Source organism: Alligator sinensis, unplaced genomic scaffold (assembly GCF_000455745.1).
Source record: "Alligator sinensis unplaced genomic scaffold, ASM45574v1 scaffold569_1, whole genome shotgun sequence".
Taxonomy (NCBI): Eukaryota; Metazoa; Chordata; order Crocodylia; family Alligatoridae; genus Alligator; species Alligator sinensis.
This window is the reverse complement of record NW_005841914.1, coordinates 1,120,304-1,145,668: the sequence shown is the minus strand read 5'-3', so window position 1 is coordinate 1,145,668 and position 25,365 is coordinate 1,120,304. Positions and strand designations below refer to the sequence as shown.

The following is a 25,365-nucleotide window of genomic DNA, read 5'->3' as shown; positions in this document are numbered from 1 at the left end:
CCCCCCCCCCCCCCCCCCCAGCAGCACCTGCAGAGCACCAGGGCTTTTCTTGAAAAGCTGCGGTGGGTGAGGGCAGCCATGGGGGCACTGGGGGAGTGGGAGGTGGTTGCGGGGGCTGGCAGGGATCCCACGATGGTCCCCTCTCCCAGTCCCCGCTCTCCCGCCCCTAGTACCACCGAATCGGGCTGAATCTCCTCTGAATCGAATCAACACCCGAAGCTCTGCACAGCCCTACAAGTTACCCTTAGAATATACCCAAACTCTGTGTCATTGTTTTCTCCTCTACTGGGAAGCTGGCCCCACCTTACCTGCCCTGCCTGGGTGTGAAGTTGGCATCAGAATAGGACACTGATGCCAGAAGAAGGAATAACCATATTTTCACAGGCCCAACAGGAGCAGTCAGGGACAAAAAAAGACAGAAAGAAAAAGACAAACCTTATACGAATAAAAAACGTTACTAAAACTTGGCTTGTCTCCTGTGGGGTGTTCTTGTGAGATTCCTGGAATAGCTTACAATGCCAGGTTATTTCTTTAAAGCTACACAATGAACAACTCTGAGTAAAACCGATAAAAAGTTAACTATATTTGCCAAACAGCACGTTGGAGCCAGCTGAAGGTTAATAATGCACTAGTCACATTTTCCATTTGCTAGTGAGTAATTAACTATCATCTTGGCCAAGACTCTTCCAGATTAAGCAATCAAAAGACCATAAAGAAATATATAAATTTTAGTCATTAACATTTTTGAGTGAATTTACTTCTCATAAAAATGCAACAAATAATATCAGGGCAGGCAGTCGGCACAACATGATGAGCAAAGGCAAAGGTCTGCCCAAGCCTGAGACTATATTCAGGCTAGCGTGATGAAGGTGCAGTAGGTATATCACCAGAAGCTCACAAGGGTGTAATACAGCTGGCATCATGACTGGCTATTTTTGATACTCCAGCTTCATTGTCCCAGTTGCAATAAGCTATTTGAGGGCAGCCTGTGGCAAATGTCCAGACAAAATTTTGAAGTTGTCTCTGATAGCAAGCACCTCAACTACTTTATTGCTGCACCCCAGTACAGTATGTACATACTCAATACTCTCAGTGCTACCCTCTCATTGGCAATATTAAACCAGTCCAAGGCCTTTCTTGAGAAATGTCCTGCCAGCTATACCCAACTGTCCGGAGTGCTAGTTTTTTTTGACACATACACATTAGAGTTAGTGTTCCCAATTGGGATAAATACCCAATAAACTCACTCATCATCAACCTAAGCTGAATTCAGACATCCACAATGCAGAGAGCTAGACGGATGTACTGACTTATTGCTTCATTTGGTATCAATTGGCAAAGGTTGGAGGCACTCTATATATAGGGCACGGCGGAGCATGCACTTAACTGCCACGAATCATAGGCTTCCCCTCAATATCTCCACAGTGGAGAAACCAATGAAAGTTTTTGCTTTTCCCTGGCATGTCACCTTTGCCAATGTTGTTGGCATTGCCTCATTGTCCGCAATTCTGCCCTTCTGCTCAAGGAGTTCAGGCAGCCAAAACTGTTGCTTTGTCCTAAGACAGAGCACTATGAATGAAAGGTTTCCTGCACTGAGACTGGAGCAGGCTTAATGTTTAATGTATAGAAATTAAAGGGTTTCTCATCAGTCTTGGACAGAATTTTAAATGTGCTCCCTTTTGCTCATTAATCAGCTAAGTCTTAGTGGAAGCTGAAGCTTAATTGATGATGTTCTGAACAACGTGCATTTATTTAAGCCATAAATAACTCTGAGAAAATCTAAAGAGTCTGAGGACCTAGGATAGCTCAATGGGCCTTTCTTTCCCCCCTTTGAAGGCCACATTTTGATGGGATAAGTCTCCTGAACTCAGCTTCGATTGTGGTAGACATTGATCCAAGGTACAAAAACCACCCACAGTGCAAATTTCAACAACTCTGGGTTTTCCTGACTCCGGGGTTATTTTCTGAAAACATGTGGGCAGCAAAATTGTACTCCATCAGGCAGACTGCGGCCAAGAAGTGTGTCTATCTCCTGCCAAGCATTCCAGTCTGGTACTTGGTACCCAACGTGATAGCTGCTATCTGATCCCATGAAGGAAAAATTGAAAGAGGGAGAGGGAGGGAAGAGAACAAGCTGTTTTTCCCTGTGTTCTTAATGAACCTTATCATTCCCGACACTGGATACTAGGAAGAAGAGCTGTACCATTAAGAGAATCACCCACAGGGAAGACTTGAACAATGGAATCAAGGATCAGGGAATATATATTTTTATTTCCCCTGGTCATTGATTCCATCCTTTTCAGTGCAAAATAGCACAACATTCAAAAAATCCCAGGTAGTGGATGGGTAAGACCACTACGAGTTTCCTACTGCCTTACCAACATGCCCCAGCTGCCCAAATACAGACCCGCCCAACTTCCGGTTAAGGTTTTTGTTTAGCCCAGTCCTCTAGTTCAAAGAGGAGGTATAGCTGGAGTTACCACTAGAGCAGTGGTTCTCAACCTTTTCCCTACCATGACCCCTGCCCCTTACTCCCCCAGCCCTGCTGGAGGGACCACAGCTGCCCATGTCCCGCTCAGGCTGGAGTGTAGTGGTGGTGGTGGCTCCAGCTTATGCAGGCAGCAGTGGAGCTAGTCTGGCCCCAGCACAAGGTGGAGGGAGGAGGAGAGACCTGTGGCACCCCCCCTGCCCTGGGCTAGGGCTGCCACACTGCGCCAGGCAGCCTGGTCCTGGCCTCTCTGGCCCCACAAGCAGTGTCTCCCAGCCTCCCTGCCCCCACGAGCATGGACACTGGCCCCAGGGCCACCAGGTCAGCCACGCAGCTCTCCCCCACCCCTCTCCCCCACTGGAAGGGACAGGGACGGGCACAGGAGCCTTTCTGCCATGGCTCTGCTCTGCCTCGGCTCGTGTCCATTTGAAATATTATGTCAACCCACTTTTGGGTTGCAGCCCATGGGTTGAGAAATGCTGCGCTAGAGGAAAATCAAAATACCAAACTGCCCCCAAACCACTATGACATAGCTCTGTGGGAGGAAATCTCCGTGGACCTTCTTACTGTCCTGCAGTGGGTGCAAGGCCTGACCCCAAAACCTGGCTGATCCCCAGGACTGTGTGATACAGTGGGGCCTGCAACATGGAACATATATGCCTCCACATCAGCTCTGGTTTCCACCCCAGCGACCTGCTTATGATCATAGCTCGTCTGGGGTGGAGCAGGAGTGTGGGGTGAAGCCCTAGATGTACATCATTCCAGTGCACTGAGCATAAGGAAAGGGAAATGCAGTCCCTGTGAAGCTTAACAGAGTAAGAACATGGAACAAGAAAGTAAACCCACAGTCCTGAAGGGACACCTACATTCCTCCCAAGAAATAAAGATTGATTTGCTGTTAGGCCCTTAGAACTGGATTCTCAGCTAGTGTATCTCCCTGGGCATCAATGGAGCTACAACGATTTACATCAAGTGAACAAATAGAAACCTCTCAGGCACACAATCTTAGCTGTACCAGTGTGACTGCCCCAGTCTTGTCAGTGTTCAAAGCACTGAGTGTGGGAACATGGTCGCATGACTACCTTTAATGTCAAAGGGAGCTGCATAGCTATTCTGCCCAGAGCTTAGAGAATATGCCCCTTGCCGTCAGTCGTTATCAGTGCATCGGTCTGCATTCTTTACATGGGAATGATTGCACAGCCCTTTACGCAGCAAGTTCATTTCTTAATGTTGACAGCTGAGAAATAGTGTGGGTGGAGGGCAGGTCTCCCTGTCATTCACATTTCAAGTACATTTTTTCCAGTTCCTTTCAATATCAGATGATAGGGAACTGCTGTTGTGCGCCAAAGCTCAAGTGCCTTGAATCTGACCTGCTAGACTACAATTGGCAAAATGGGTTGGCAGTGACATCCAAAAGGAATAGGAGTACTGGGGGCAGAGGGAGAACATCCTTGTCTCAAAGAAAATTCGTTTGTGACCTTCTTGTCTAATTACTTGAAATAAGAAGAGATTGAGCAGGAACCTTAGCTGGAATAAAATGACATGGGTCCACTCAAGTCAATGGCTCTGTAATGATTCCCACCAGCTGGGGATCTGCTGTATTATACTTGGGTTGTTTTCCTGCAAATGGTAATATTAAAGCAACAAGTATTGCTGTACCCGTGCCTTAATTTGCAAATAAAATCAAAGCTGCAAGTAGCCCAGGGAAGGAAGCTGTGATTCAAAGCTCTACTATTCAAATTACTTTTTGGTTATGAAATGCTGATCACTGAGCATAGATTAGCTCTGATGGAAGCAGTTGATATTCTTCTGGCATTTTTGTCATTCACTGGCTTTGTTTCGGAGACACCTGACAGAATATTAATGTTTAGTCATGCAAAGTGCAGTTCTATTTCCAATGTTAATTGTTAGAGTTGCTGATTTCTACAATGGCTTTCCAAAAGTAAAATGAGAAAATATGCTCCCAGGAAGCAAAGCAAAAGGTAAATGAGATTTCTGTCCTTGTGTTGAGGTAAAAGGCAATCTCTGTGCTCCAGTGAATCTAGCAAAGACATAATGTATTGCTCCCTTTTAAAATATGGGATGAAATCACTGCAACCACTAGTCACCTAGAAACTTCACAGTGGTGCCTATGCTATACCCATGGGGACTTGTAGGTTCATACTCATGACAGTGCTGCTGTTGCTTTACTAAAACATGAGCTCTTGCCATCTAGCTGGGAATCTCCATTGGCTGTTGAGAACGTAGAGCTTATAAGGGGTGCATCCACACGTGCATATTAATGCAACACAATAAACGCTGGTGCTTATCACGTTGGAGTTTATTGTTCCCGGGCACGCATTTACACATGCACCTCGGATCGCAGCACGTTGATCGCTGGTCAGATCAGCCCCAGCTGGCAGGGAGTCCAAGGGGTCAGCCTGCCAGCCTGGGGCTACCCCCCACCCCAGTTCACATGCTGCAAGGGGTCTGGGCAGGGCATGAAGGTGTCTCAGCGTGGGGCTAGCCAGCAGGCAGCACCCACACCGAAGCACCCTTGTGCCCCAGCCAGCTGGGGCATCATCTACATGTGCACTGCTGCAGAGTAAAAGCTCCACAGCAGGATAATATTTGTATTTACAAGTACTATCCCACTGCGGAGTAAATTAGTTTGCCCCAGGCTAATGGGGGCACACATAAACGTCTTGTGTAGACGCGCCCCAAGCAGTTTCAACTCCATCCAAGTGAGGGCAGTGCTTCACATCCACACTAGTTGGTTAAGCGCAGCATTAAACATAAGACTGAATAAAGCAGTGGCAAATGTACTATGGGCCCTTGTCAAGGACTAAGCAAATGATCGAATGTTTTTTCCATTCCTGTGTGATTGATAAATGATGACTCCATGTTCTACTCGTCATTCACTCGGCTGTAGAAAGGGCATGTTCCAGTACATACGAGCCTCACTGTTGCATGTCTAGACAACACTACTAGCAATGTGAGGTACTCCTGCTAGCTTCAGCCCAAGCAGTAACACCCTGGAGATCTTCAAAAAGCATCTTGACGCCCATCTTGCTGGGATCATCTGATCCCAAGTCTTTCCTGACCAAGTGGATGGGGGGCTGGACCTGATGATCCATAAGGTCCCTTCCAGCCCCTGACATCTATGAAACTATGGATAGGTACACTTGAACTTCTTAGTCAGTCCTGCCAGGCCTGTCCTAGGGTCTCTGGTAGATATTGGGTGTGCTTTAATTAGCATGGGAGCACTGAAATTTGCTGGAAAAGAGATGAAATATTTCAATAACTCTGAGCAAAAGTGAAGGGCAGAGGACACTGGCTGTTATCCGGCACAGTATAGATAGGGCAAACATTGTCAATATAGAGCTGCCAATGCCGTTCGGTTCTGACCCACTGTACACATTCTAGTGGCTCTTATGGGCAGAGGCTGTGCCACCTGCAAAGAGTGTGATGCTTTTGTGATGTGAACAAAGCTCCATTATGAATGAATAAGAGACCACTCCATTCCATGCATTTATAACTTCAGTAGCAGATGATGTAAGACTTCTTGAGCAGGACAGGTTTGCCAGGAACATCTATTAGGTCTCCTCTTTCAATGTGAATATCTGCGTAAGACGCATCTAATAACTGTGCTGCTGGGGCACAATAGCAAGGCAGTTAAAACATCCTGCTGTAGCACCAGAAGCACAAGTTTAAGCCCTGCTGGCTGCTGCTTTCAGTCAATCCACATGCAAATAGGTACCTGGTCATAAAGGCTGGTGTGTCAAAAATGGCAAGAGGTGATACTCCTACATGCTGTTAGCTGTAAAAACTGGTCTGAACTCCGGTAGCCAGAAGGGCTGCGAGGCTCAGGCAGCCCTTTGTTAATTTAGCTTGGCTCCTATTTCTCTGCTTATAGCACAGCTAACTCCTGTATCCTGATTTACTGTTAGCAAATGGTTTCTGAGATTGTAGCAATCTCAAAAACCATAATTTTCTGAGCAATTTCATCCTTGTTACATGGCATGGATATTATTCTTCCAATAACCTATTTATATGCTGAATATATTAATGGCCTGCCTATCACAGAGGATCCTCATGCATGGGCCCTTTCTTTAGTCACTCTGCTGTCTCTTTCAAAATGCAGGCCTTCCTGTCTTCGCAGTGCCGAATACAAATATTCAACCCCCACGAAGGAGTCGCTTCCCAGAATAGCTGGTTCCCACTCATTTCAATGGGCATCTTTCCATTGACTTCAAAGGCAATTGAATCAGGTCTTAAATTATGAAAAATGTAAATGTTTAAGCAGTCCTGCCCTTGCTTCATCCAAGAGTAGTGGAGAGAGGAGGATAATATTCACTGAATAGGCTGCTATATCCTCCTCTACTGCTCTAATATGCCACATTTTGGGGGAAAGGAATTTACAATGGCCAAAGCAAGAGCAGATTAACAGTTCTCATTAACTCCTTCAACACCATGCCCCAGACAGACATGCCTAGATCACAGTAGTTTGAAATGGGTCTCAGGAGAGAATATAGGAATACGTGACTGTGTGCATAGTGCACACTCACTGGGCCTCAAGGAGTTAACCAGCCATAGAAGCCTGGCACCTTTTCTTTGTCTTGGATTTGTACCAGTTTTCTGAATCATCATGTTCAAATAGAAGAAAATGAGCTTGATATTCCAAAAAGGACATTCTTGTACTGGGACATTGTTATAGATTTTACAGGGAAAATAGTCTTTTGAAATAAGGCAGGTACATGTGCACTGTCTAAAGGAGAAATTAGATCTATTCAGAGCACTGAATTATCATTTACTACACTTAGATGAACTTCAGTCTAATGCAGACATAGCCCCAGGAGACCCCTATTGCAGCTTTGCACTTACAGAAAAGTTTAACATTGCCATAGAGCAGTTCAGCCTGCACCGTATGTGGGTCTGACGGTCCTTTTCAGTATCAGGCTAGCAAAGGAATGTAAAGAATGCAGGGTGTAAACAGATTAAATCTTTTTTTCCTCCTTATAGCAACATCCAAATTTTCCCTTCCCTTTCCCTCTTGGGAGTCTTTAGAAACTCAAATGAAACATGACACGTGTGTTACCTGAGTGCACCCTGCCCCCCATCCAGGATTCAAAAGCAACAGTTCACAGGTTTTTCCTGTTTAATCAGGGCTTGTACAGGAACTTAACCAAGCCCTGGAACCGGATCCACTGGCAGTTTGGGTAGAACTGGAAAAAAACAAAACAAAACCCTAGAGCTTATTAACTCTTTCCTGTTTCCCCCGGTTAGAAATGTTTCCCCTTCACTTCTAAATCTTACCGTAGCTCCCCACAACCTGGCTTTGTTATCCCAGCTGTATGTACTTTTAAGCTTGCTCTCCCTAAGTACTGAAAGTGCCTAATTCTATAGTCTCAGCCAAAGTAAATCAGGATGATAATAGTAACTTCAGTGGGGCAGGGCTGATCAGCTGAGATTCAGCCCTTCATTTCCAACTGTCTAAGGATTTGGCCATTACACAGCTATGTACCAGACATTTTGTGCAACAGTGATGTCTTGCACTTGCTTTATCAAATCAAGACATGTCCTTTGAAGCCTGACCTTGCTCAGGGGGTGGAAGAAGGAGAAGCTATTTGTAGCCACTGGTGTAAAAATACAAGGAAAAGGAATAGCTTTAACCTTCTTATTAAGAAATACAGACTACCAGTTATCATTAGCTTGTCTCTTCCTTTGTTTCATGCCAGCTCCCAAACTGTTTCTGATCCACAATGCGCCATCTTGCTACCAAGACAGCAAAAGATGCCTGAAAGGGACAGTCAAGCATTTGCTATTGTTCTAGGTCAACTCCTCCCCTAGCCACGGAGGGCATAAAATGGGGGCATGCCAAGAAGGGTGGTGCCAATGGGGAAGATACTACCAAGCCTCACAGGAGATTTGCCTGGCACAGGGGCCTCTATGGGACTACTACCACTGGCATAAATTGGAGAAACACTTGCATGTCCCAAATTACCCTGGAGACATTTTGACTCTCATCAATTCAGGATCAAGGGAGTGGAAAAGTTGCATAGCCCTGCCTTGCATTCTCTTGCTCTCCTTGGCTACATTTTGTGTTCAGTTGGCCCAGTATTTTTTTCTGATACACTCCAAAATCGAGCGAGGGCCATGTAGGTTAGCCGAAAGGCAGAATTTGGGAACAAAAAGCTTTCAGATTTCAGAGCTTCATGCAACAGAACAGGCGTGAGCTTAGATGGGCCTTATTGCTTTTTTGTTAGAAAAGCTGATGTAGTGTGAAGTCATGCAGGTACTCTAGATTTAGATCCATTAAATTCAGTTACATTTCACTGCACACCTTGAAATAAGCATCCAAATGTAGGGGAATCACTTTTGAAAAAGAAGCAATCAAACCAAATAAACCACATAAGATTTAGGTGTTGGTGTGTACAAGAAACATAGAAACTGGCAAACTGGATGCCATCATTGGCCCATTGAGTCTGGTACTCTGCCTTAGGCAGTGGCCAGTACTTGAGGCCTTTGAGGAAGTCTGAGAAGAGATCTGTAATGCAAGCGGCCATTGCGCAATGCTGTAGAGTACACGGAAGAGCTATTCCCAATCCTTCCAGGTCACCAATTTATGCCCTAAAGTCTATTACCAAAGTTTGCAAAGGAGCCATTGTTATTACTAGACATAGAACAATCCAGTTTTCTATTAACCTACCTATAGTTAGGGACCTACCTAACTTGCAGAGAGAGAAAGCAATTTTTGTAGCTTGGTCGAAGCCTGAAGAGCCAATTTCATGGTTGTTTAACAATGGCCCCACTCCTCAAGTTCAGTGATGAGGAGGCCCTGCCCCTTGGCACTGACTGGCAGAGAGACCCTGGCAGGGAGAAGGGACAAGGGGGCGGCTCTTCATGTGGCCCCACCCCTTGGCACTGATTGGCAGAGAGGCACAAGTGGATAGCCACCATCTTGGCTGCTGCCCTTTGTGCCACCCGCCAGCTGGTGCCTTCCCCTCCCAGGTGGGCTGTGAGGCTGCAGCAGCAGTGGCAGCAAGCACCACTGGCTCCTGCTGGACATCTAGCATTTTTTATTTTTATTATTATTATTATTATTATTATTATTTTGGTTGATTTCCTGGGAAATCACGGCCAATGACATTTTTGCGGTAATTGTGGAGATCGCTGTTTTCTGTGCTTTCTGCAAAAATTGCAAAACCACAATTTAAGTATGTTCCTATCTATAGTACTATCTACTGTGAAAGTGGCAATCACTCATGGACATTATACTACATAAATGAATATTTGCTTTTATGGATACTTTGACTGGTTTTATTTTTTAAATATTCTATATTCTTTTTTTTAAACTAATATAACATAGAAACAGACACCATAAATACCCACAAGCAGAGATTAATTATGGGCAAAATTAGTGATTTATTTAATTATGGAAAGACATTTAGATGATCTGGGAAAAGGGTTTAGAGAGACTTAACAAGTGTCATGATATCAAATTATACTGATACCAGCTGTTATGAGGGGACTGTTGCATCCATCTGATTCTATAAGGATAGAAGTATGACAAAAGCCACTTAAGTTATGACCCTGCTTCATTCAAGATCAAAGGTAGAGCTTTTTAACTCATTTGTATCGCTACAAGATGATGCAAAAGTACTAAAATCATATCAGCTGATGTGTGATCCCTAGTAGGAACTTTTCTTTCCCTTATTAAAGTAGATGAAAGGTAGATTTGTCTATAACCTAAAAGAGGCCAAAAGCACACAACATACACATCTTAAAAGACATCTGAAATACCCAGTAGGGCTGTGCACAGCTTCAGTCCATGATTCGATTTAGTGGAGATTCAGCCTGATTTGGTGGCTGAATCTCCAAATCTGAATTGAATCAGAGGACCCTTTAATATCTCCGAATTGAATTGGAGCCCTCCAAATTGATTCGGAGAGATCCGGAAAGATTCAGACATAGATGCAGCTTTAAATGTTTATTCTACATACCTCTAGGTAGCAGGGGCTCGTGAATGCTGAGATGCTGGGGCGCGTGGAGCACCCCACAGAAGCGCAGGGTGGGGTCCCCAGTGTACTCAGCAGCAGACCTAGAAGTGGAGCAGAAGCAATGTTCGGTCCAATTCCGGGTCCACTGGGGAGTGCGCAGGGGGCCCCCCCATCCTCCTGGCTCAGTGACTGGGGCCTCCTGGGGCTGAAGGGGCCCCCAGGGTCCCCCCGTAGCTGATCGCCGAGCCAGGGGAGCATGGGAGGGACACCCCCATGCTCCCCAGGAGACCCGGAAGAGGACTAGAAGTGCTTCCGGTCCACTTCTGGGTTTGCCACCGAGCACGTGGAGAGCCCCCTGCACTCCTGTGGGATGCTCCATGTGCCCTAGCATCGCAGCATTCACAAGCTGCACCTGCTACCTCAAGGTATGGAGAAAAAACATTTAAAGCCGTGTCTATGGCCGAATCGCTGATTCTCCAAATCAGCACTGAATCTTCAGATTCAGCCGAATCGAATCAGGGGCAGTGATCCGAATCAACTGATTGAATCACTATCCCTGATTCGGGCTGAATCCGAATCGAATAGGGCCCGCTTCACACGCCCCAATACCCAGTGAACATGAGCAGATCAGCAGTGTTAATTTAGCTGTTTCCATGAAACCTCTCAGAGTTGCCCTATGAACTTTTTAGGTCTCCATTTGGTTGAAAGTTTACGTATAAAGGTCAAACATTCACTAAAACATCATAAACTGAATTCATTTTCATTTGTAATCTGAGTTCAAGCAGTTGTGAAAGCTAACACTTTAGTATGAAATTGAGGTCATGAGAGTCAGTGGAGGGTTGTCATTCATCTTATTATCCATTGTATTTATTTCCAAACTGTATTTATAATTTACTATTATTGAATTTGGGCCTCATTTGGAAGCCCTTCCTCAGTCAAGTCTCCCATTGACTTCAGTCATTGTTTTCTCTAAAAAATAGTGATGAAAGCTTTGGGGATAAGACTCTTTATAAATATTCCATGTTTTATATGCTGGTTTTATTTTCATTACTCTTAAAGAGCAGACTCACATCTTCGCCTTCCCTACTGTACCTGCTTCTGAACAGTCTAGAAAACTCTTGGCAAAATGCTCCAAGCCCACAACCTGAAGTTCACTGTAATGCACTTTAGGATCCTTTTATGAATGGTACTGCAAAAGCTGCTGTTTATTGCTGAAGGAAGATCTAATTCTGCAAATGATTAACTCATCATAGCAGCGAAACTCAAAATGCAAGGTTGTTAGCAGACACACTCCAAACAAAGCAATTACCCTGAAAAAGCAAATATATGCATAATGAGCTACAATATTAAAAAGAAATAGCAACTTGAATGTAATATATTGCAGAAATTATGATAGCAAAGTATCTCCAATGAAACTTTGATTTCCTCATAATTATGATTCCTCTTTCAACTGCTTAACCGCACTTTACATTAAATAGCAAACAAGTATCAATTAGTGTTCCTTGGTGATCAGGGCAAGAAGGTTAATTATGATACATTCATTTAGTATTTTTTAATCTAATTCTTTTATAATTTCTCATCATTCTTGTGAAAATTCAGGTGTTTTTTCTAGGCAGTCACAGTCATCAGAAGCCAGATCTTTTCTCCCTCCCAGTCCCTTGCAGTGGTCCAAACCTGCTCTTCCCTAGGTCTATCCTTTTATATTCCAACCAGCATTTTTCCCGGCTCTGCACAATTAGATGTAACTCCTCCAGGAGTTTTGGATGCTCCTGAGTCAACTGGAGGGATCATTAATGTGGTGTGAAGCACACTACTTCTGTATGCCATGTCCTGGGGTGACAGACCAAGCATGGATTCATAATACCATTCCTCATACAGTTGTACCTTGTCCAGCCCACCGATGTGCAATAAAATAACTGTGCTAAGAAATATCAGTTCAGTTACAGTCCATCTCCACAGGGATTTAATAACAATAGGCCAGATCACTCCATTGTGACTCGTATGTAGAGAGGACTCTGTGTATGTGGTGATCTCTTTCTTCCAGTTTCCTTCCTTCCAACATCTCATAATGGAGCTCTCCACAGAGTCCAAAGCACTTCTGGGAAGGACAAGGCAAAGGGGTGGGCTATGAGCTTGGCCTAGGGTAGCATATCATGTCACTTTGCTCAGGGGGAACCTGGACAATTAATGTGAGTTAGGTCTACTTTTAATTTTATTTTTCACTGAATATGTCATTCTCTCCTTAGATATGAGCACAGAAGCACCTCTAAGAAGTTGACAAGGCCTGGGAAACAACCACTATCTCAGCAGCCAAAATCTATTGTTATATTTGTAGTGAATACCTGATATTAAGAACTGTTGAAAGGTCAAGGAGAAAAAGAGAATAAAGCAGCGAGCAAAGGGTGGCTAAGCACACACACACACACACGAGACCCAGTTTAGACTCTGCACTACATATATCCATTAGGGCGGTGCAAAGCTTTGATCCCTGATTCGATTCGGTAGAGATTCGGTCCGATTTGGTGGCTGAATCTCCAAATCTGAATTGAATCAGAGGACTCTTCAATCTCTCCGAATCCATTTGTAAAGATTTGGTGATTTGGACATAGACACAGCTTTAAATGTTTTTTCTACATACCTCAAGGTACCAGGCGGCTCGTGATTTCTGCAATGCTGGGGTGCATGGAGCGTCCCACAGAAGCGCAGGGGGCTCCCCAGCATGCTCAGCAGCAGATCTGGAAGTGGGCCAGAAGCACATCTGGTCCACTTCTGGGTCCACCGGCTCAGTGACTGGTGCCTCCTGGGTCTGCAGCGGGGGAGGCACCCAGGGTCCCCCTGCAGCCAATTGCCGATCTGGGGGGGGCCAGGACGGCCAGCATGCTTCCCAGAATTCCCAGAAGTGGACTGGAAGTAGTTCCGGTCCATTTCCAGGTTCACCGCCAAGCACGTGGAGGGCCCCCCCACACTCCTGTGGGATGCTCCACGTGCCCCAGCATCACAGCAATCACAAACCGCGCCTGCGAATCAGTCACGCGATGCTGATTCTCTGAACCAGCATTGAATCTTCAGATTTGGATTCAGCAGAATCGAAACAGGGACAGTGATCCGAATCAACGACTGTCCCTGATTTGGACCCAATCCAAATTGAATAGGGCTGCCTTCGCACACTCCTAATGTCCATAGCCCAGTTAACCCTGCAGTACATATGTCCATAGCAGCTGGACAGATCAGAGAACTCAGCCTTCTGTGTAAAATCCTAACCCAAGCACCTGCAGCCTCTACGCCTGTTAGACAGAACAATTAGGAGCAAGGAGAAATAGGGGCGGAGAGGTTGAGTTCTTCAGTTTTGACTCTAAAATAAGGCTGCACAAACTCTGCTCAGGGGCATTAACCAACCCAGATTTCCCCGTATGCTGATAAGGAAGAGCAATTCAGAGGGCTTGCCACCTCCACAACGGCCAGCAGAGACTTGACAGAGCACCTGCACTGTCTTGTTCATAAATAAATCCCTTGCTGCCCTTGGGAATGAGCAGCTCTGTTTCAGAGATGCCTGGCACGAGACAAAGCAACTATCTGGGGGCTTCTCTGTTTCAAATCAGACTGCATAATAAACCTTCAACACCCATTAGCCAACCAGGTTTCCATCCCTCTAACCATGGCATTCTCAAAGGTAAAAGGTCAGGCTTCAGTGCTTACCTAATCTCTACTCCGAGCGGCAAGGCATAAATTGGGGATGGGGCGGGCTGGAGAAGAGGTGGCAAATAAACGTATTTTGCAGCAATGTTGCCTCAAACAAACAGCCCCGAGTTGGTCTGAGTCACCTGCAATTTGCCAGATAAGGCTAGACCCAGCAGGGTGGGGTAGGAGTTAGTTTAACTATATCTAGCCCTCTAAAGGGATGATGGTGCAGTTGTAAACAGGAGGGAGCTGTGTGGGCTAGGGCACCAACCTTGGGCTTCACACCTGGCTTGGGTCACCCCAAAACAAATTTGGTGGCTGCCTTAGCTACTACAAATACTGATTCTTCCAGAATGGACCTGCATTTACCAGGATAGAGACACACCTAGCCATTATTATATCAATATCAAAGGATGCCAATACAAGGTTATGGTGTGATATAGCAGTGACACAAGTGTAGCAAAACTGCTGCAACTTGAACCCTGTTAAAAGTGGTTGGAAGTTGTCCGTGCCCCCAGAATGCTACTAAATATAGACATCCCTTATTCCAGATACTTGACCTGGCAGCTAGAGATAGGTTTTCTTATGCTGTATTGTTAGTACTGCTAACACTAAACACTTCCCTATGATGGGCTGGTTGTTTTAAGGTCATCCAGTAACTTTGCACTGGGCCCACTGATGCCATCAGCACACTCCCTATAGTTTTCTGTGCGGACAGGAAGGGCAGTTGTACCAGTGTGGGTGATCTGTGACTAACAGCGAGTCATACAAAATGATCATGCTAGATTTAGATTTTGCCACTGTCCAAATCTACCACCAATGGTAAAAATATATAGATAAATTCCAGGTGGATTTCCTGATATCACTGCTGGTACCAGATCTGGCCCTTTGAAATGTTGTGTGTCCTACAAAAAAAAGGAGTGCCTTTTAACAGGAACTCAGTGTTATTCATTGGAATTCATCCCTTAGGGGTGGAAACCCCCTGGAGGACATGTGGGATTTTAAAGAGGCAATAACATAGGTGTAACCTGGAGATGTTTCCCTTGGTACAAACAGATCTGTCAGGGTAAATAGGAGGAATGACTAATAAGAAAGTTTCAGTGACATTTTTCAGTTTCTGCCAATGTACAGGATATGGATTTTAAAAAATTACTAACATCTCTATATCCATATAACTCCAAGCTATCAGCCCTTTATTCCTCATTGCACTGTATTCAGCACATTAAGCACATCATTTTGTCTGGGGCTATTTTGATCTACAATTAGATTAGTCTCATGCTTTGCAGATGCGTATCAGGCTGTTAGCCTTCAAAAAATATGTTTGCTGGTTTTTTTGCACATCATAATTAAGTGACTATCTGGGCAAAACTGGGCCATCTTACCTCTTTGGGAAAGAATTTCTATTAATTAAAGTGTCTGTATTAATTCCCTCCTTTGAACCTGTAAGGGGTGGGTACCAGGTTGTTAGAAAAGTGTTTATGTCACTCAGTAACAGCCTTGTGTTGTGGCTGTTTGCAACAGCACCTAGGGTAGAGCCCAGCATTCTTGGGAAACTTTTCTGTCTGCAAAACCAGTTTTTATATGGGGGATTTGTACTGTCTGATTCCTGAGAAAATCAATTGCAGTTCTAGCACTTCAGATAAACGCGACCACAGCTTTCTGCAAGTCACGGCATTTGTAACCATTTTTATACATTTAAATTGGAATGCTTCGTAAATACATACACAATCAGAAGGGGAAATGGAGAGCTATCAAATTGAGGGTTATGTGCTCAGCTGGCTTATGCACTGATGTATCTCCACTGACTCAAGTTGGTATTAGCTTAAGGATCTGCCTTTTTTATTCACAGAAAAAGAAGGCCAGTATAGGTGCAAGCACTAACAATGTTCTTTTCAACTATTCTGTGCCTTCCACGGGTCATTACTCATGACCTCACGCTGAAAGGCAGTTCCCAAAGGAAGGAATTACAGTGTGACTGGGCATCATAGCTATGTCAGCAACCCTATGCCCTGGGACAACATGAACCAACCCTGTGTAAAGACTGCTGTAGGCAACCACAGAAAGGAGCTGATTCCAAGGTGCAGGCAAGACTGGACCTAGAGTCCTGAAATGGGTGTAGGAGCCAGACACGTGCCATTTGTGCAGAGGTTTTTTAAGCCCTGACCACTTGGGCCACACCGCATGCTATGCATGCAATGGTGTCAATCAACATAGCTCCATTGAGTTTAACACAGCTCTTCTGCATTGCGCCCGCGCAGGATCTAGGCTATATATTTTGCTCGCCTGCGCCTGTTATAAGGAAGTAAGTCACTTCAATACCTCTCCCTTGAACCAGCACTGCAAGGCTGAATTCTGGGTCCTCTCCATATTAATAATGGCCAGATTATTAAAAAGCAAAACCCGAGATCATAAATGTTTCAAGGAAGAAACACGTGGAATTGCTTTCACTGTTGGGGGTGGGGTGGGGTGGGGGAGAAATCTTGCTCGAGTAGCAATAACCCAGTCTGGCCTGTGCACCTGGGGCACGCTTGAAGCGAGCGTCAGGTTTCAAACCGACATTCGCTGACTCAGAGCTGACACGCACTCTGCGCCTATTGGCCGAGCACCTGGGAAACATAAGCCATGCCAGTGAGTTATCAACCAGGGTGGAGGAATGTCTGGCAGAGAGCAGACTAAGTTGGAGGCAGAGTTTCCCAATGTAATTGCGTTAACCCCTAAGGAGCAAGCAGCCTGAAATGTATGCCTGCCCCTACAGCACAAGAGGGTTTGGCTTCATGAGGATCCTTAAGTGATCTTGTCCCCCTCAGCTCTCTTTCTTTTCAGATCTCTCTGCTCCCTTGCTAAACAACTGCACAAGAGACCACATCAGCATTTAACTTCTTCAAGCTGACATACCACATGTGCAGTGCAGTCAAGGTGCCACCTACAGAGTCCTCCCTCTCCCCTTTCTAGTGTTCAGTCAGATACTTCTACCAGGAGCTGACCTGGTCTTTCTCTGTGGTCAAAAGCCTTAACTCAATTGCCGGCATTTGGCTGCCCAGACACCCAGCCAGCTCTGCCTTCCAACTTCAGAGGGCTGCAACCGTGTGACTTGTATTATAGCTTCCAGTCACCTTATATACTCCTGTATACACCTCTCTCTACCTGCTTTGCATTAGTTGCCACAGGGAGCGTCTACACGTTCATTAGTGTGCCTTAGATACTGCTCATTTACTTTAGTATTTGCTAATAAAGTACTAACTAAATGTGCAGTTAGTTATAACCGGCGCACAGTTATTTTGTGGCACTTACTGCACATTAGTCTAATAATACTGCGCAGTAAGCTATTAGCATGGGTTTTAACCACCATGCTACTACGCAGTGTTATTAGGTTAATGTGCAGAAAGTGTTTTGTGTAGACGCGCCCGTAGTCACTCTGTTCCAGCTGACTCTTAACCAGGATGCTGGACCCCCTGGGGTGCCACCAGATCCTTTGAAGGATGCCTAGAGGTCTGAGGACATGAGTGTGAGGATATAAGTTTAACAGATATGGCAGTCAGGCTTGTCCTTCTGATCCATCCCCCACTCCCATTGTCCAGCCCCTTTTTAAGGAGGAAAACACTGTACTACCTAAATAATCTTTTGAAATTGGATGCCACTCAATTCACAAAAGTTAGGAAGCGGGTGCCTCGAGTACAATGAGAGGTGCCTCGAGTCCAAATAGGTTGAGAACCACTGTTCTGTTGTCTCCCTGCCACTGCTACCTTCCTCTTCTTCTCAGATGCACTCTCTGGGCACCTACATACTAGGGCTGTGCGAAGCTTCGGGTGGTGATTCGATTCGGAGGAGATTCGGTCCGATTCGGTTAACGAGGCAGCTCATTCGAGTTAAATGAGCCCATTTTTCAGCATGAGGACACTGATACATGTGACACTCCAAGCACTGTAATTAGAGCGCCCCTAATTAAACTGCCTCCCCCGCATTCCCAAAGCACGTGCATAAACACCCTCTGGCTCCAACTGTTAGATACAGAAATTCTCAAGGCATCTGTGGCTCAAAACCCAGGGGAGAATTTGGAAATGCTATGTGACATACATGTGCATGCACACATACATACAAGGGTAGCTTTAAGCACAAACAGAACATGTGGCTGCTTGGGCCTAACATTTCTGGAGCCAGGTACACCATGGGAGATCTGCAAATTATGTTCTGGTACTCTCTGCTTTCCCAACAACTGGATCGGTGAGCAAGAAAATGACTTGCTGCCAGCCTATTTCTTTCAGCCTGGCAATGGGACTATAATGGGAAATGACTCCTGGCACCTTAGATCCCTTATCTTCTTTCTGTCAATACTAGTTGTTAGTCTACCTGTAATATGCAGATATCTACAACACATCCTTCTATCCTAGAAAAACTAAGGGAGACAGGAGGCCACTGTCACCTTCTCATGACCAGACACAACTCATGATGATAGACTCAAATGCTCTGCATTAAATTAATAAGCAGGACTGTACAGTAGAGATTGGGGTTTTCAAAGATGCCTAAAGAAGCTCCCTTTGACTTTAATGGGTACATCCACTGCAAGGAAACCAGGGGCTTACACACTCTGCTTCTGTTTTGAAATGAAAAGGGCACTCTACTTTTAAGAGCTGCTTGTCAAAACAAACTTATTAATTCCTACTGACACGCATCTCAGCTATCTTGAATGACATAGTGTTGGATGATATCATGAGAGATTGTGTGACTGGCCTGGAGTGCAATCCCTGGTCAGTTAAAGTGTAATCACACTCTGTTGGAATAGGCAGTGTTTTTGCTTCCAATCACTGACACCACTTTGCTTTCCCCAATAAAATTCAGAGGTCATGAAAACTAAAAAAGGCTTCTTGTACACCTAGGAATAAAGTCCCTTTTTGCTTATTCTCTGCAATTTTTATCCTCAGAAATTCTAGCTTTAAAAATTTTCATTTATGGCCTGATTGAGACTACATCAAAGCCAATGGAAAGACCCCTACTAAGTTCAATGAGTTTTGGAGCAGGTCATCAGATGCTCCAGACGGTAAGACTAAGCTAAACACAACCTAGGTATAAATTCTAACAAGAAGACTGAAGTTATTCCTAATTTGCACTGGTGGAGCTGATACCAAAACTTAAGCTATAGCATTCATCAAGCATCAGGATTTTCTTTCTTGTACTGTAAAAAGATTTTCCCTTTGCCTACATCTGAGCAAGTTCAAGGGATCAAAGAAAGCTCAGCACTGATACACTTTAAGGGATGGAGTTTGGTGAGGAGATGTCCACCGCTGCGAACCAAAAAGAAAAGTTACCTCTGTGACAATGGATGGATGAATACACAGATGTGTACCTATGGAGATGGGGATAGAGCAGGGGTGGGCAAAATGCGGCCCACCAGGCCATTCTATCCGGCTTACAGGGCCCCTAAAAAATTTAGAAAATTAATATTTATCTGCCCTGGGCTGCCTGTCATGAGGCCCTTGATGGCTTGCCAAAACTCAGTAAGTGGCCCTCCACCCAAAATAATTGCCTGCCCCTGGGATAGAGGCACCGATATGGAAATAAAGGATACTAAACAAAAGAGAAAGAAATGCATACCATTTAGTTTAGCTGTTGGCAATTAGTCCAGATTTGGAGAAATAAAACTTTGAGGCTGTATGTCACAAAAATGTATCAACAATAAAAATCTTTGAGTTTGAAGAACCATCCAAACGCTAAATCAGAGATTAAAGGATGAGAGAGAAAGAGAGAAAAGGGAGATGGTGAGGGTAAAGGGAGGAGGAGAGAGAGGTTGGTTGGAAGAGACAGGTTATAAGCGTATAGGACATGTAATCAATCGATGTCCCATCATTGAGAAAAGATTCTATAACTAATGTCAGTGAAACTACTTTGTCATAGGGATATGGATGTCCACAAACCAGTCCAACAAGAGAGGCTGAAAGGAGCATACTTCCTTTTCATAACACACTCGGTGCAGTCACACTGTTGCATATGGGATTTTAGAATGTTTTAAAAAAAAGGCAAAATCCTTCCATGACACAAGCATTTGCTTCAGCTCTTGCTGCCGCATAAAACAGTTATTCGAAATACCTTCTCCAAAAGATTTCAAAATATCTTACTTTTCTGAGGGAAAAAAGAAAGACTACAGATATTCAGCTCAGACTTGATGCAAGTGCCCCTGAAGTTGAGGAGAGTCCTTCCATTGGCTTTGGATCAGGGTCCGTCTGATAATTTAATGCAATTATAAAGACTCCTGAGCAACACCAGCTGGCTGATTAATGAAAAGAGGTAAGGATAATCTGAGCAGCCTACAATTTAACTCGGTTTGAATAGGTACACGACCATCTTTGGTGTGAAGCTTTGACCCCTTACTCTCACATTGATTCTGGACAAATGTGTTGAAATTTAAATATGGCCTGGTGAATCCTAAGAAGATGATGTTCCTCGTGTACTCCATAACCTGTCACCATCCTGGTCACAGTCACTGCTATGAAGATGCACATGATCTGTTAACAAGGCAGATCAGAGAGTAGTCCTCTATTCTGGGGGACAGGCTGTCTAGAAATGCTACTGGACCAGAAGCACAAGGACTTGGGGAAATGTTTCTAAGATAATAGGAATGGGACAGGCCCCACAAATCTTGAAAACTTCTCTTCTGCATGCTTTAATTTTTAAATATTAAATGTATGCAATAAGGATTTGACAACACAGAGATGCCGGTGCGATTTACAGCCACAAAATCTGCCCCCTCACTTTAGTTGTGAGAACAAACTGGTTCCCCTAATTTCCTTGGTTGGACTGTAAGTCACGAGGCACAAGGAAATTGGTTAGGGTCCACCGTTGCAGGCACCGATTTTGCAGGCGCATGTTACCTTTGAATAGGATGAGGCAAGGCCTCAGACTTCTGAACTGTCTATTTGTGATATACAATACATGTCAAATGCTTAAGATGTTCTTTAGATCATTCTAAAATTAATATAATGCCATGTTTCTTTTTTGAATGATTGCATCTAAACCTTTGGTACCACATCTTCAAGAGACCTAAATCATTGCTGCCCTACCGATCTGTCCCAGTAATTCCTAATGTTTGTAGGCTCTGTGAATTCAGATTCTTCCCTCCTGCCAAGTTATATTTTGAATCTGTTTTCCTTTTTTTTGATCAACTAGAAAGCTATTTGGTTTTGGTAGTTTTTGATGCTTTTTAATGACCTCACAGCACAATGCTCATTGGTTCAGACAAATAAAAACTGCCCGATAAACAGAGAAAAGTTTGGTAAATCACAGTAGCAGCTGGTTTCCAGACAGAAACTTGGAAACACCCACAAGATTTACAACTTCCAAAATTTTTACTGTCGGGCCAAAGAAGAAATGTACTACACTTCTGCATCCAACCAGGTTTCTTGATGTATAACTTTTTCTCATGAAACGTATGGCATACGGTTGCTGAATTAGCACATTCTCCTTTTGTAATAGGATGCACTGCCAAACATTGTCCCTAAAATATAGCAGTGAAAATCACAGCAATTCTCTGCTAAAACTTTAAACCTGAGAAATGTAAGACCACACTCAACAGGGATAGGTTTCGCAGGATGACTGAGGTAATAAGCCGCTACTAGAAGTTCACAAAGTAAATAGCAAAGGTTTGGTTATAATCAATACTCCCTACACATCAGCTCTACTTAAAACAAGTGTTTGTTTTAGAAGCACTCCAGTCCTTTCCCTCAGTTCTGTACCTTGATGAGTCTTCTGCGGGCAAACCGTCTCTGTCTCTTCCCAGGAGCAATCAAAAAGACAGAAAAAAACTTCTGGGCAGAACATTTATTCACAAAGGCCAGTGACCACAATCACCATGCCACTAATCATTGCCCCAAGCAAATCGTCTTGGACCATAAAAAACTTAGAATTCAGCCCCATGTCACTATACCTAAGAATCTCACATTGGGTAGAGTCATTTCCAGTCTTTTGCCCCTTAAACACTTCCCAAACCTTCAACTGTACATTGCAAAGTACAATTACTTTCTGGCTTCCAAAAAACAACCTTTCTTTTAAAAAGAACCTGCCATCCACTTACTTGTTTTGCCGTCGTGCTGGTCATTTTCAATGCAAGAAGAAAAAGAAAAAAAAGAGCTGGCTTCACTTAGGCTCGAGTGCCTTTAAAAAAAGTCAAATCAAACTTCAACCTTAAGCTCAGGCAATACCTTATTAACCAAAGGAAAAACAAGGTAGAAGGTGAACACGCCGATGGAATCGCAGGAGAGTAGATTTATTCCACCAAGTGCTTTACTGTGTCTGTTATCTCAGCCTTGGCTAAGCAAGAGAATGCTGGTGAAAATCTTTGCCTGGTACAGTACGGAGCCTCTGTTTCACAGGCCAGGAATTTTACATTGAATAATTTTTAACTTCAGCTCTGGGAGGCAAAGCAGGGTCTTGCACATACTGTCCACTCGGTTAGATGCTTCACACAAAGAGGACTTGTAGAATAAAGGGGAAGGTGCATCACCCCAAGCGATTACACCCCCCCCCCCCCCCCCAAAAAAAATAAATAGTTAACATAGGATGCTCACTTTTCAGGGAAAATAAAACAGATACACGGACTGCAAAGGATTGCAGATTTTAACAAGTGTAGACTATTTTGTGGATTCCCAGTTGTCATTCAGTACTGCTGGTTTCACTGATTCGCAGCTAATAAAATACGATTTACTTAAAATTTAAGAATTAGCATGATTATTATTGCTGCTGCTGTTATTGTTATGATAGCCCTTGCGACACTGGCTGAGATCAGGGTCCCACTGTGCTAGGCTCTGTACAAACACGTTTTAAGAGATGGTGCCTGCTCTCAAAGAGTTAGAAGTTACATAAGCCAGGCAGACAATGTTTGGGATAGGAAATTGAGGCATAAGAGAGGTGAGGTAACTTGCCCAAGGTTACATGTCAAGTAAGTGGCAGACAATGGCCAACACTGCAGTCTGATGCCCTATCCAAGGGACATGCTGCCTCTAGAACTAAACCAGCATAGAGTACAATTATTGCAATGATAATATGTCCTCACTCTGTAACATGCATTTAATCTTAAACACACATTTTAGACACAATCATTATCCTAATGATGTTTACAGAAGATCAAGCCTATCCAATGTCCAATTCCCATTAAAAGTCCACTGGAGTTTGAGGTGCAACACGTTTGAAAATCTCCCCCCCCCTGCTCCATGTTCAAAGCATTTTGCACAGCTGGTATTTAACCCCCACTTCCTGCTGGCCAGGTGGGTAAATGAGTAAAAATATCCTGGTTATACAGATAGGGAACTTGAGGCAATGTGGTTAGGTGACTGTTACGTGTGGTCACACAACAATTCAGTGGCAAGCCAGTAAATCAAAGCCAGAAGTCCTTGAGCCCCAGACCCACATGTCACTAACCCAAGGCTGCTTCTCAAGCATGCTTTTTGACAGTCAAATTCCCAGCAGGCTGACAAAGAAGATGATTTAATGTCTGAATAAAAAAGAAGAGAGAGCTTCATTCACGTATTTCTAACTCCTTAATTCTTCGTAATTAGACTCAAAATATTTCATGAGTCCTCTTGCTGTTAGATGCTTATTCTCTCAACAAAACCTGATTTAGACACTACCTCTTCACTCACAGCAATAAAACAGCGTCAAGGCTTGACTGCAAAACCCTGGTCTTTTCATAGAGCATTACCCTTTGTTATTTTATATTACATCCAGGATTTATCTCTTCTTTAAATTCAAGATAGCAGCTACCTTCTTCCACATCTCAAGGGCTAGTGAAATACAGGTGCTCAATAATTACCATATGAGCCCCATTAAGATAACCATTTAAAATTATTCATTTTCAATATGATTGCATCATGTTAGATCAGAACATTCAGTTAAATTAGAGCCTTGGACTAGTTAGAAATTAATCAAATGAAAATCTCTCTGATTTTGAACTCAGGTGGCTTTCTGCACAGAGCACAAGGAACATCCACAATTTAGCAAAATAAAAGCAGAGGCAATCCTGCCTTCACTCATGAGTTTGCATATTGTATGGACTGGGAATTACGTAGCCAGAAACACTGCATGAGAGAAGAAAAATACAAACTTTCAGAGATCAAGTCCATTAATTTAGGCCCAAATGCACCTTCATTTCTGTAACCTAGTTTTGCACACACACAGCTTGCTTCCTCTGCAAAGTTAGGCACAGTCCCATTTTGCAAATGCAAATGATATATTTCTGTAAAATGTGGGCAGACTTTTTTGGATGCGGTCAGTTATATGCCCAAAGTGAAGGGAACGAAAATATCTCTCAGGGCATGCCTACATGAGATGTTTACTGCACAGTTCACTAATTAACTGCTTAGTAAATGGCTTGGTGTCTACACGTGCACCCCTATAAGGGTGCGCAAAACTAATAGACTCTGCAGCAGGATAATACTTGTTGTAAATGCAAGTACTGCCCTGCTGTGGAGTTTTTTTGTGTGCAGCAGCAGATGTGTAGATGCTGTCCCAGCTGGCTGGGGCAAGAGGGTGCTTTAGCATAGGGATGCCTGCTGGCTAGCCCTGCATTGTAGCACCCTTGTGCCCCTGCCAGCCCCTCAGCAGCACACTGAGCCCAGGGTGGCAGGTTTACCCCCCAAACCCCTGCCAGCCAAGGGTGCTGCAACCTGGCTCAATGTACTCCGGTCTGGGCGCGTGTGTAAACTACATGCCTGGGAACTTCCCGGAAGCAATAAACTGCAGGATTTATTGTGTGTAGACGCACCCTCAGCGTCAGAAACCATGAAGAACAGATGGATATTGAATTTGTCATTTAACTGACAACATGTTGAAATTTGCTGCTTTTCCTTTGGCAGATTGATGCATGGAACTTTCTTCTAATCTCAGGGATTATGAGTAAACGATGGGAATTACTCGAATGAAGTGAATCACCAGTGAAATCAATAGAAAAAGTCCTACTGATTTCAAAAAGCTTTGGGAAAGGACTGTATTGACCATCCACAAAATGTTGTCAGTTAGATAAATGTAACTTTTTTACATAATACAGTGTCTAAATTGCATACAAGAACCAGATTCAATCAAGATGCAAATAAAGGGAAAGTATGAGAATGATGCATGTTCATGAAATCTCAGGAACATGGGACTAATGGAAACAGTGCAATTTGACTTGTATATACCCAGAGCTATGTGTATGCCATTATCTTTGAAATCCCATTTATAAAAAATTAAAGCACACAA

General features: G+C 44.0%; 1 protein-coding gene across 1 annotated transcript in view; it reads right to left on the bottom strand.

The window, feature by feature from the left end:
- Window positions 1–22,485, bottom strand: part of TTLL10 (tubulin tyrosine ligase like 10) — a 157,271-nt gene extending 134,786 nt beyond the window's left edge. Inside the window, exon 1 of the mRNA XM_025198137.1 lies at window positions 22,208–22,485. Coding sequence (XP_025053922.1) covers window positions 22,208–22,231 — 24 coding nt within the window. The 5' untranslated portion in view covers window positions 22,232–22,485. The remainder of the gene's footprint in view (window positions 1–22,207) is intronic.
- Window positions 22,486–25,365: the final 2,880 nt, after the last annotated feature.